This window comes from Nyctereutes procyonoides, unplaced genomic scaffold, assembly GCF_905146905.1.
Source record: "Nyctereutes procyonoides isolate TBG_1078 unplaced genomic scaffold, NYPRO_anot_genome, whole genome shotgun sequence".
Lineage (NCBI taxonomy): Eukaryota > Metazoa > Chordata > Mammalia > Carnivora > Canidae > Nyctereutes > Nyctereutes procyonoides.
In genome coordinates, this window is record NW_026575024.1 from 22,064,622 (window position 1) to 22,077,509 (window position 12,888).

General features: G+C 42.1%; 2 protein-coding genes across 4 annotated transcripts in view; one reads left to right on the top strand and one right to left on the bottom strand.

The window, feature by feature from the left end:
• RPN2 (ribophorin II) overlaps positions 1–8,928 on the bottom strand; it is a 59,473-nt gene extending 50,545 nt beyond the window's left edge. Inside the window, exons 1-2 of one of the 3 annotated variants that reach the window (XM_055343402.1) lie at positions 8,632–8,752; positions 3,361–3,554 (exon numbers count right to left, since the gene is read on the bottom strand). In XM_055343402.1, the coding sequence (XP_055199377.1) occupies positions 3,361–3,554; positions 8,632–8,674 (237 nt within the window). In that variant the 5' untranslated portion in view covers positions 8,675–8,752. Of the gene's footprint in view, positions 1–3,360; positions 3,555–8,631; positions 8,756–8,797 lie in introns of those variants that run through there. The other 2 variants (XM_055343391.1, XM_055343380.1) reach the window with 2 other exon arrangements.
• MROH8 (maestro heat like repeat family member 8) overlaps positions 8,673–12,888 on the top strand; it is a 57,450-nt gene continuing 53,234 nt past the window's right edge. The window contains exon 1 of the mRNA XM_055343368.1: positions 8,673–8,944. Coding sequence (XP_055199343.1) covers positions 8,673–8,944 — 272 coding nt within the window. The remainder of the gene's footprint in view (positions 8,945–12,888) is intronic.

Sequence of the window (12,888 nt, forward strand, 5' to 3'; positions counted from 1 at the left end):
CAATAAAACTTTATTTACAAAAACAGGCTTCAAGCCAGATTTGACTCTGGGGGCCATAGTCTGTTAAGACTTCTGCTATATGTATTCAGATGATGGCTGGCAGACATCACACAAATTACTTAACCTCTCAACTTCCATTTCCTCCTCTATTATAGAATAGTATTTCTGACTATATAGAATTAAGACAATTAGCTCAAGATAATATATCCAGTGTACCCAGCACATATGAGGCATTCAATAAATCAATAGCAATTACTGATTCTAGTCTGGGGCAGGAAACATAAAAGCAAGCCCACGACATTAGAAACTCTGACTACTGGGGGCAGCCCTGGTGGTGCAGCAGTTTAGCACCACCTGCAGCCTGGGGTGTGATCCTGGAGACCCGGGATCGAGTCCCATGTCAGGCTTCCTGTATGGAGCCTGCTTCTCCCTCTGCTTGTGTCTCTGCCCCTCTCCCTCTGTCTCTATGAATAAATAAAATCTTAAAAAAAAAAAAAAAAGAAAGAAAGAAACTCTGACTACTGGATCACATAAAAACATCCAAAAAATACACACAGAAAGACATTTTGGCCCACTGGCTAAAATGGGACATTCAGAACATTAAAAAGAATAACGACTGTTATTGTATATCAATTATACTTCAAAAAAAGAAAAGGAAAAAAAGATAATTGCCATGGATTACAAAATATAAACTGGGATTCCAATTCTGGCCATGGCAGAGTTAAAGGTATTGAACTTACCCTCCTGCCATAAGTAATTATAAAACTGAAAAATTATATGAAGTTGAAACACTGGACTATAGACTGTGATGCTTAAAAGAAAGTAAAAAGTGGGGCAGCCCAGGTGGCTCAGCAGTTTAGCGCCGCCTTCAGCCCAGGGCCTGATCCTGGAGACCCAGGATCGAGTCCCACAACAGGCCCCTTGCATGGAGCCTGCTTCTCCCTCTGCCTGTGTCTCTGCCTCTCTCTCTCTCTGTGTATGTCTCTCATGAGTAAATAAATAAAAATCTTTAAGAAAATAAAAAGTGTGAAAACAATAGTACAAATGATGGGAGTTTAAATGTAAATATATTGTTATATGGTTCTTTCGTTATTTATAACATACTGAAGTAATATTTCAAAGTATATTATGATTGCATGTTACAATCTCTAGAATATGAAAAAAGTAGAGCTAAAAAGTCAACAGAAGAGATAAAATGGAATAATCAAAATTATTCAATTTAAGACAGGAAAGAAGGAGGAAAAAACAGCAAGACAAATAAATAATAAGATGGTAGACTTAAATCCAACTGTAGAGTTACATTAAATATAAACAGACTAAACTCCCCAATTAAAAGACAGAGATCGTCAGACTGGATTAAGAAAACAAGTCCTGGGATGTCTGGATGGCTCAGTGGTTGAGTGTCTGCTTTGGCTCGGGGCCTGATCCTGGGATCATGGGATCAAGTCCTGCATCGGGTTCCCCATGGGGAGCCTGCTTCTCCCTCTCCCTCTGCCTATGTCTCTGCCTCTCTCTCTCTGTCTCTCATAAATAAGTAAATAAAATCTTAAAAAATAGTTTAAAAGCAGAGAGTTTTGGGATCCCTGGGTGGCGCAGCAGTTTGGCGCCTGCCTTTGGCCCGGGGCGCGATCCTGGAGACCCGGGATAGAATCCCACGTCGGGCTCCCGGTGCATGGAGCCTGCTTCTCCCTCTGCCTGTGTCTCTGCCTCTCTCTCTCTCTGTGACTATCATAAGTAAATAAATAAATAAAAAAAAAAAAAAAAAGCAGAGAGTTTTCACCGACTGGTAGTAGAAGTCAGAGAGATTTAAGAGAAAGAACTCAACATGTCATTACTGATTTAAATGGGACAACGTAAGAAAAAATGTGGGTGGCCCTGGGGAACAGAGAATAGCCCTTGGCTGACAGCCCACAAGAAAACAGGGATTTCAGTCTTAGAACCACAAGGAATTGCATGCACTCTGTCAACCACCTAAAGGAGAATGAAGCAGATTCTTCCCCAGAGCCACCAGATAAGAGCCTAACCTGGCCAACACTCTCATTTTGATCTTGTGAGACCCTAAGTAGAGAGCTCTGCCAAACCTGCCTGGACTTCTGACCACAGAACTATTAGCTAATCAATGAATGCTATTTTAAATAATCGAATTTATCGTCATTTGTTATGCAGCCATAGAAAACTAATACACAGGGGTGCCTGGGTGGTTCAATTGGTTAAGTAGCCAGTTTGTGATCTTGGCTCAGGTCATGAGATTGAGCCCCAAGTTGAACTCCATGCTTAGCAGGGAATCTGCTTAAGATTCTCTCCCTCTACCTCTTACCCCACTCCACATGCACGCTTCCTCTCTATCAAATAAATAAATAAATCTTAAAAAGAAAGAAGAAAGAAAGAACGAAAGAAAGAAAATACAAGATTTGTATGAGAAACCTGGCCTTAAATTCTTTACCCTAGCTGTCCATGCTACAATAATGAATAAAATGTGAATTCACTTAAGACTGAATCTTTTCCTAAATCCAGGAAAAGTTTTAGTTGTGATGCATTTTCTTCATCAAAGATCCAAGAAAGAGGGATCCCTGGGTGGCGCAGCGGTTTGGCGCCTGCCTTTGGCCCAGGGCGCGATCCTGGAGACCCGGGATCGAATCCCACGTCGGGCTCCCGGTGCATGGAGCCTGCTTCTCCCTCTGCCTGTGTCTCTGCCTCTCTCTCTCTCTGTGTGACTATCATAAAATAAAAATAAAAAAAAAAATTAAAAAAAAAAAAAAAAAAGATCCAAGAAAGATATCAAAACTACTTGATGCGGGGCACCTGGGTGGCTCAGTGGTCAAACTGAACCTTTGGCTCAGGTTGTGATTCTGGGGTCCTGGGATCAAATCCTGCACAGGGCTCCCCATGGGGAGCCTGCTTTTCCCTCTGCCTTTGTCACTGCCTCTCTCTGTGTGTCTATCATGAATAAATAAAATCATAAAAAAGAAAAAAACTGTTTAATGTGGTGACTATCAGTGTTTAATACATATGAATGTCCCCATCTTGAATTCCTTTATTATTTATAAGTCACACATACAGGGCACTTAATGAGTACATGTGGTACTGTACAGTCTCTCTCAGAACTATAGCAATAGTTTCTAGAGGCAAAATTAAAGCTTAAAGTAAAAAGTAAAGTTTCTAAGACTTGTTCTTCTTTATATCCTACAAAAACACCTGGTCCTAAACATACATTAAGCATTAAAAAAAAAAAGATCTGTCAGATTGAAATTAGTATTTATTATATTAGCCGTGGTCATCCTTAAATGAACAAAAGTTGGTTCTGAACTACACAAAAGTAACATGGTGAAGGGATGAGGCCAAGATAAAAAAAGGCCTTACCTTTGTATCTGGCACTTGGGCACCAAGGCTGCTGAGTCCCACGATGGAGTAGAAAGCTGATTCCAAACTCGTGAAAGGGCGGTCCAGTGAGGCTCTCAGTCTCTCCACATCAGGCTTGGTGAGGTAGTGAGTGGGCGTCAGAGCTTGGGTACTGGCTAGGATTGTCAGGGCCAACAGGAAGACGGTGCTTGCACCTGGGGGAAAGGACTATTAAGTACATTCCAAAACAATTCCAAAGTTCTATATATAGTTCCAATGATGGTGTGTACCAAGGTCCAGGAACCTTGGTACATGTGAAGAAGGGGGAGAGAACTGGGAGGTTTTAACTTGGAGAGAAGTCCTGGGGACAGCCCGGGTGGCTTAGTGGTTTAGCACCACCTTTGGCCCAGCGTGTGATCCTGGAGATCCGGATCGAGTCCCACATCAGGCTCCCTGCATGGAGCCTGCTTCTCCCTCTGCCTGTGTGTCTCTACCTGTGTGTCTCTCATGAATAAATACAATATTAAAGAAAAAAAAAAAGAATTCCTGGGTAAGTGGGGGGCATGGTCTTCATCCATGTGAAGGACGGTCCTCCAGGTAGGACCCATGACACCATTCCTATCTCAAGTAGGTTTGTTAACTCCTATGCCTCCGTGACAGGCCCAATCCGGATTCCTCACCAGGGCCACACCTGCCTCTCACTCTGCCCTCCATCTCTGGCTGTTCCTGTAAATCGTGTTCTTCCCTACCCAGCACTTTTTTGTGCTTTCCCTTACTTCAACTTTCAAGTTTTTCTTCTCAGATTTTAGTTCAAGTAATCTCTTCATTAAGAAGCCTCCCCAACAGCCCTTCCTTGGGTTAGGTCCCCCATACCATAAAGTAGTGAAGAATGGGACCTCTGTGGCCAGGTTTTTTATTTTTTTTAAGACTTAATTTATTCGGGGCAGCCCAGGTGGCTCAGCAGTTTAGCGCCACCCTCAGCCCAGGGCCTGATCCTGGAGACCCGGGACTAAGTCCCATGTCGGGCTCCCTACATGGAGCCTGCTTCTCCCTCTGCCCGTGTCTCTGCCTCTCTCTCTCTCTCTGTGTCTCTCATGAATAAATAAATAAAATCTTTAAAAAAAAAAGATTTAATTTATTCATGATAGATAGAGAGAGGCAGAGATACGGGCAGAGGGAGAAGCAGGCTCCCTGTGGGGAGCCTGATGTGGGACTCGATCCCAGGACTCCAGGATCACGCACTGAGCCACCCAGGCGTCCTGCACACTTTCTCTAAATAATAAAATCTTTAAAAATAAATAAATAAATCCTAGCTCTGCCATTTATTAACCATGTGGCTGTGTCAGTTACAATGTGGCCAGTCCATTTCTCAGTTTCCTCAAATGTAAAGTTAGGACAATAACAGTACCTACACCTCAGAAGTGTAATGAGGAGTACATGGGTTAACATAGAAAAATCTTACAACAGTGACTGGCATATAACAAAAGCTACATAAACATTAGCTACTTCTATTACCATCACTATTGTTGCTATATCCATGCATAGCAACCTGTACTCTATGTAGTCTTTTTCACAACTATAATACTGTAATGTCTAATTCCTCTGCTAAACTCTGGACAGATAGTTTCTTCTGAATATACCAGTATTTCCAAGGACTACACATCTCTTGGCACATAGAAGTATATTAATATTTGCTAAACAAATGAAAAGAAAAATTAATCCTTGTCTATTATGCTCCAGGAGACAGGAAGCAATTACGAGTGGTACATTGTATGTCTGCTTCATGAATTGTTGGCCATCCAATTAACAGCACAGTATCCACCCCCACCACCTCATCCATATTTCCCATGGTTTCAGCTACCCACACTCAACCATGGTCTGGTATCATCAGGTCAGCAGTAGCCTACTGCTACATCACAATCACTTCATCTCATCATGGTGACATTTTATTATGTAGGCATCTATATCAAGAAGAGTGAGTACAGGACAAGATATTGAGAGGAGAGACCACATTCTCATAACTTTTATTATACTGTATTATTATAATTGTTCTTCTATTATTAGTTATCATTGTTAATCTCTTACTATGCCTAATTTATAAATTCAATTTTATGGGGATCCCTGGGTGGCTCAGTGGTTTCATGCCTGCCTTTGGCCCAGGGCGCAATCCTGGAGTCCCGGGATCGAGTCCTGCGTCAGGTTCCTGGCATGGAGCCTGCTTCTCCCTCTCCGTGTCTCTGCCTCTCTCTCTCTATCATGAATAAATAAAAATAAATCTTAAAAAAAGTTTAAAAAATAAATAAATAAATTCAATTTTGTCATAGGTATGTATGCGTAGAAAAAAACATAGTATATAAGGGTTCAGTACTATTTGCACTTTTAAGCATCCACTGGGAATCTTGGAAAGTAAGCTCTGCAGAAGAGGGAGGGAGCACTACTGTAATCATAAGGTAATGGTCTAAAGCCTCTGCCTATAGTTTCAAATTTAGTTTCAACTAGAATCCCATAAGAAAGGCATTATTAGGTGGCACCTGGCTGGTTCAGTCAGTGGAGCATTGACTCTTGATATCAGGATGTGAATTCGAGTCCCATGTTGGGTGGAGAGATTACTTTTAAAAAAAGGCATCAAGGGAGGCCCGGGTGGCTCAGCAATTGAGCGTCTGCCTTTGGCTCAGGGCACGGTCATGGGGTTCCTGGATGGAGTCCCACATCAGGCTCCCTGCATGGAGCCTAATTCTCCCTCTGCCTATGTCTCTGCCTCTCTCTGTGTCTCTCATGAATAAATGAAATCTTTAAAAAATTTTTAAAAGGCATCGTTATTATCTATTTGACAAATAAGAAAACTGAGAACAAGGGGCACTTGGGTAGCTTAGTCAGTTAAACATCTGCCTTTGGCTCAGGTCATGATTTCAGGGTCCTGGGATCAAGCCCTGAATTGGGCTCCCTGGGGCTCTCTGCTCAGCCAAGAGTCTGCTTCTCCCACTTCCTCTCTGTTCTCTCCCTCTCTCAAGCAAATAAATAAAATCTTAAAAACAAAAAGAAAAAAAAAAAAGAAAAGAAAACTGAGAACGAGAGTAGTCTGCAGACAATCTTGGACTCAAACTCAAATCTAACTATAGAGTTTACACTCCACTATTTTTTGGAGAATGTTTTAGAAACAATGCCTACATTAGCAGTAACTCAGAATCGTTCTACGAATGCTAGTTCTATTTAAATCCCTGTGCATATGTTAAATAATCTAAAGAATTTGGAAGATCTTTTTAAAACACTACAAAGGGAAATATATTGTGGAGTATTCATTAATAAATATTTATTGAATGCCTACCAAGCACTATTTTTGGTATATACTTCTGCAGGAATCAGAAACACACGCGCGTGCGCGCACACACACACACGCACACCACAAGCCTCATGAAGTCTACATTCCAGTGGGAAAAGAAAGATAGCACACAACACACCTAAGGAAACATTCATCACATCAGAAGGTGAAATGTGCTATGGAGAAAACTAAAGCCCGGAAGAGTTATCTGAGAAGAGCTACGATTTTAAATATGGTAGTCTATGAAGGTCTGAGAAATAAATAGTCTATAAAGTGTATAGACTTGAAGGAAAAGGAGCGTCACAAAGATATTTTGGGGGAAACTATCTCAAGATGCAAAGACCCTGAAGCAACAATATATATAACATTTTTGACATTAGCAAAGAGGAAAGTATAGCTACCCAGGAGTAGTAGTATAGCTTCACTTATGCTACTCTAGCTAGTATAGCTAGAGTAGCATAAGTGAAGGGTGAAAGGTATGGAAGAGATGACAGAGGTAGCAGAGGCCAAATCTCCTGGGTCTTTTAAAACTTTCTAGGGACTCGGGCTTTTACTGAGTGAGATAGGAGCCAGCAGAAGTCCAGTGATTTGACCTATTAAATTGTAGGTCAAATCACTCCTACTTCGAGAAGAGGAGTGATTTGACCTACAATTTAATAGGATCACTGTGTTGAGAATACACAAAACTTGAGACTAGGCAGGAGAAAGGACCTAAAGAGGGACGCCAGAAGAAAAAAAAGAAAAAAGAAAAAAAGAGGGACGCCAGTTAGTAATAATCCAAGTAAAAAGATGATCAGTAGAGGTGAGAAGCCGTCAGTCTGGCTGGAATTCAAGGTCAAAGCCAGAACTGCTTAAGAATAGAGCAATGTAAGAAAAAGAGGAGTCAAGATACTAATGTGGAGTCCCCAGTGCCTTGTGTATGTGCATGTACTAAATATAATAAGATCTAGGAAATGAGGACTTGCATTTTCCCAGCTAGACTATAAATTTCCCTAACACGGCGTCTGTGTCAGAATCCTCATCTTCCCACCTCGAATTAACAACAACAACATTTTTGGCTAAAATCTGAGCACTCAGCATGTGTGGGGTATGCCCATACTACGCTTAGTACTTGGCATGTACTGAGTCATTCAATCTTCACAACATCCAAGTGAGTGTGGTTTACAGATCAAGAAACGGAGACTCATTAGGAATTAACTGCCTGAAGACACGAAACCGAGAACCCCAAATGCGGGCAGTGTGGATCCAAAGTTTAACTTACTCTGTTAACCCTCAACTTTTTAAAAAAATGGGGCAATGACCCACTCTCTTATTCACTGTCATCTTGGGCAAGTTACGTCTCTGAAATTGCATCTTCCTCTTTGTCAAATATAAATAGTAGTACACCTCCCCCCACGCCGCTGTGGGACTACGAGGGAGTCCACCGTGCACAGGGTCCACTCAGCAGCAATGCAGTTAGCTTTATTGATGCTTGCTCAGGGCCGTGCACGCTTCTACACTATGCACCAGGATCAGCTCACTGAGTACAGCAACTTATTCGGCAGATGATGTGACTAATAACCTAGTCCACAGATCAGAAACTGAGATGCAGAGGGTTAAGGATCTTGGACTGGGGCATACAACGGACACTTGGCCGACTCCCAAGTTTGCAGCAGGAGAATCCAATTTAAGAAATTATACCCTACGCCCCCAGAGAGGTGAGTGATTTCCTTTTGCTTTTTTTTTTTTTTTTTTTCTTTTAACTGAACTGGAAACCACGGTCCAAAGAAGGACGACCTGGCCAAAAGCTTACTCTCAGGTCACCCCGCCCGGGAGCCGCCGCGAGTCAAATGGATGGGCGAAGCCAGACGTAAGAGTTGACCGCGGGCCGTGGGTGGGCCTCGGGGGCACCCGTAGCTCCCCGCCGCACTGGCCCCCACCCCACCGCCGCCCGCCCGCAGTCCCACCCGCTCCGCCCGCCCTCCGTCACGCACTCGACCCCGAAAGAGCCCGAGCCGAGCCCGAGCCCGAGCCCATGCCCCTGCCCTACAGGGGGAGAGGCTCCCGCCTGGCAAGCTCCCGAGTGGCGAGCACCAGCGTCCACTCGCCAAGGCGTGCCGTCCGCGGGGCCCCGTCGTCGAGCCATGCACTACGCCTCACCCGGCGACGCCATTCCTCCGAGCAGGTCCCACCAGGGCCGGAGCCGCAGGCTGACTTCCGCTCGGGAAAGTGGCTCCAAGAGCACGCCGGAGGGGACGCCAGGGACTCGCAGCAGACTGCGCGTGCTGGAATGGGATCTCGGCACAGGTCAGCCCCCGCCGTCCCGCAGGCTAGGGCTGGTCCCAGGAGCCGCGGCCCCAGTTCAGTCCCCGCGCGCAAAGGGCGCCGCGGTCCTCGCGTACAGGCCCGCTTCCCTCCCCCCGCGACCTGGCTCACTTGGAACCAGCCGTCTCGCAACGGTCCTAATCCGGACGCTGCCAGCGCGCGATTGGACGAGGCGTCGGGGCGGGCCCGAAACGGGGCTTCCGCTGATTGGCCAGTCGCGTTGATTGGCCAATTGCGCCGTCACTCAGTCGGCTCTCTGCAGCCCGGCCAATTTTAAAGGAATGGAAAGGGTCCAGTAAGCAAGAGCCGGTAGTGTTCTAGGGCTGGGGTTTTCTTTTTCTTTTTTTCTTTTCTTTTCTTTTCTTTTCTTTTCTTTTCTTTTCTATTTTCTTTTCTCTTCTTTCCTCTTTTCTTTCTCCCTTCCCTCTTCTTCTTTTCGATTTTTTCTTTTCTTCTTTTCTTTCTCCCTTCCCTCTTTTTCTCCTTTTCTTTTCTCCTCTTTTCTTTTCTTCTTTTTTTCCTTCTGTTTTCCTGTCTTGTCTTTGTCTTTTTGTCTTTCTTTCCTGTCTTTCTTCTTCTACCTTTCTGCCTGCCTTCCATCTTCCTTCCTTCCTTCTGTCTGCCTGTCTGCCTTCCCTCCTTACCCCCTTCCTTCCCTCCCCTCCTCTTTTCTTTCTCTTTAGGAAATTATGGCAGTTGCTTCCAAAGATTGTTTCGCTTCTTAATAACTTAGCTAGAGTGATGTTTTCTTTGATTTGCAAAGCATCTCTGCGGACTTAGTACTCCTTAGTACAGTGACTTTGAGGAACATAGTAGCCCAATTTTACAGAAGTAACAGGATCAAAATAGAAGTGACAAAAAAAAAAAGTGACTTATGAGAGCAAAACAGCCTGCTTGTTTTAAAATAAAAATAAAAAAAAAAGAATCACTCAGTAATTAAAAAAAGAAAATGGAAGTGACTTATCTAGGAACTCCATAATAACTACAATTATTGAGCATTTACAGGATGGTCCAACAAGTGTACTAAGTGCTCTACGTACATTATTTACTCCTTATTGCTGTTCTGTGAGGTTTGTACTGTTTGTACTGTTATTCTCATTTTATAGAGAAAAGAACTAAAAGGTATGAAGCCAGGCAGCCTGACTCTATAATCTGTGCTTTTTAACTATTGTGAACATATAAAGTATGCATAATGTAGTATGTCTTATTATTAGTGTTCCAGATATTATTATCCCAAATAGAGGATACTATTCTGTACTACTGTGCTATTCAGTAAACTAGATTCTAGCTCTGTGTGGATATTTGAGTTTAAATTAATTAGAATGAAAAACTCAGTTCCTCCGTTGTGCTAGCCACATTTCAAATGCTCAATAGCCACATGTGGCTACTGGATATCATTTTTCGGCAGTGCAGAATTACAGAACATTTCCAATATCACAGAAAGTTCTATTGAATGGTGCTGATACAGAATATATAAAAAAAACCTTCCAGGGCTCCTGAGTTGTACAGTGGGTTGAGCCTCAGACTTTTGGTTTCAGCTCCGGTTGTGATCTCAGTCCTGATTTCAGGGTCCTGATCTCAGGGTCCCTGCTCAGCTCCAACTCTGCTCGAGACTCTCTCTCCCTCTACCTCTTGCCCCCCTCCCTCCCTCAAATCTTAAACACACACACATGCACACACACACACACACACACACACACACCTCTTCCAACTCAATAATAAGACAGCCAGTGTTGTGCTGGAGCCATCTCATACTGGCTTGCAAGAGTCACTTATGAAATTTAGGAAGAGGGGCACCTAGGTGGATCAATTTGTTGAGTATCTTGGTTTTGGCTCAGGTCATGATCTCGGGGTTGTGAGATCAAGTCCTGCATGTGGGATCAAGTCTTACATCGGCCTCAGAGTGGAGTCTGCATGGGATTCTTCTCCTCTTCTTCTTGCTCCCCCTCTGCCTCTCCTCCTGCTCACACACTCCCTCTCTAAAAATAAATAAATAATACCTTTAAATTTACCAAGAATTTTACAAAATTGTTGTTACATACAGCTATTTAGAAAAATTATACAGACTTACAATGAAATAAAGTCTATTGAAAACCGAAGTCATCATTTTGTTATTATTTTATCACTTTCTATGCTTTTGTGGTTGCTTATATCTATTGCATCTATATGGTGGAAAAATTATATGGTGGTGTGCTCTGTACATCTCTTTCTAAAGTAACATTGGACTTTGTCCACAATGGGAATATTTACACCATAGAATCAATGAATGCTATACACCAAGGCTTGATTTTTTGCTTTATTATATCTAAACTTAATGATGGAGAAATGTTAATAAAGATTAAATTCAGGGGCGCCTGGGTGACTCAGCCAGTTAAATGTCTGCCTTTGGCTCAGGTCATGATCCTGGGGTCCTGGGATTGAGCCCCACATGAAGTTCCCTGCTCAGTGGGAAGCCTGCTTCTCCCTCTCCCCTCTGCTTGTGCTCTCTCTTGCTCTCTCTCAAATAAATTAAAATATTTTAAAAGAGTGAGAGAGATTAAATTTAGATGTTTGTCATGTTTATAAGCTTCACATTGCAAATAGCCCAAAAACTTGAGGCAATATTGTTCTAGGGTTTGAAAACTATTATCCAACTCAGAGAAGTCACTTCTGAAGTTTCAGTTACATCTTACTCATTGATGTAAATGAAAATACCAACCAGCATTCACTTAAAAACTACACTTAGAGTCTGTTTTAAACATTTTATTTACCAGCATACCACTCACTGCAAGCAACCCAGTAAAAAAACACAAACAAAAGATCTGAATAAACACTTCATCAAGGTATACATAAGCACATAAAAAGATAATCAACATCATTACATATTAACTGCATTGTATATTAAGTTGAAGTGAGGTATTGCTGCAGGTCCACTGAAATAGTTAATATAAAAAGACCAACCATGCCAAATGCAGGCAAGGATGCGGAGCAACTGGAACTTACATATACTGCTGGTGGAAATATAAAATGGTACAACAGATTTGTAGCTTTTTAAAAAAAATCAGTTCTATGACCTACTGTATGACAGAGCCATTCTACTCTTAGAGGGTTTGTGTGTTTTTAATTAACTAGTTTTTCTTAATTATTAAAGATATATAAGTACATAGGAAGAAGCTCAAACTTTATCAGTTTGGGGTTTTTCCCCCAAAATTGTTTTATTTACTATTGACTAAATGAAAAAACAATATTTATAACACATAAATAAAGAAAAAAGAATGATACAGTGAAATTGTGTACTTGCTATCTTATTAAAGAAAGCACAGGAGTTCCTGGGGGACTTAGTCACTTAAGCATCCAACTCTTGATTTCAGCTCAGATCCTTCTCTCAAGAGTCGTGAATTCAAGCCCCGCGTGGGGCTTCACACTGGGATTGGAGCCTACTTTAAAAAAAAGAAGAAGAAGAACATAACCATCCTTTAAGTCCCTTTTCTAGTCTTACCCATTCTATCACCTTCTCCCCCCACCCAAAGACCCCTATCCTGAAGTTTATAGGTTATATTGTTTCCTTGCTTTTCTTTATAGTTTTACTGTGTGTTTATAACTTCAAATAGTATTTGTTTACTTTTACATTTTCTTAAATTTATATAAATGGAATTTACTGCATATTTTTCCTGTGACTTTCTTTTTTCTCTCAGCATTGTAAGATTTATCTATATTGCTGTGGATAGCTAGGACTCATTCATTTGCACTACTGTATAGCACTTTATTGGATGAGTCACCACAGTTTATTCTACTGTTGGTAAGCCATTGTGTGTCTCTAGTTTTTTGCTATGATGACTACTGCTGTGAAGTTTCTTGTATATATTCCTAATGCATATGGGTAACAGTTTTACTGGACTACATCCCTTGGAGTAAATAGTGAGTCATGATATAGGCACATTTGCAAC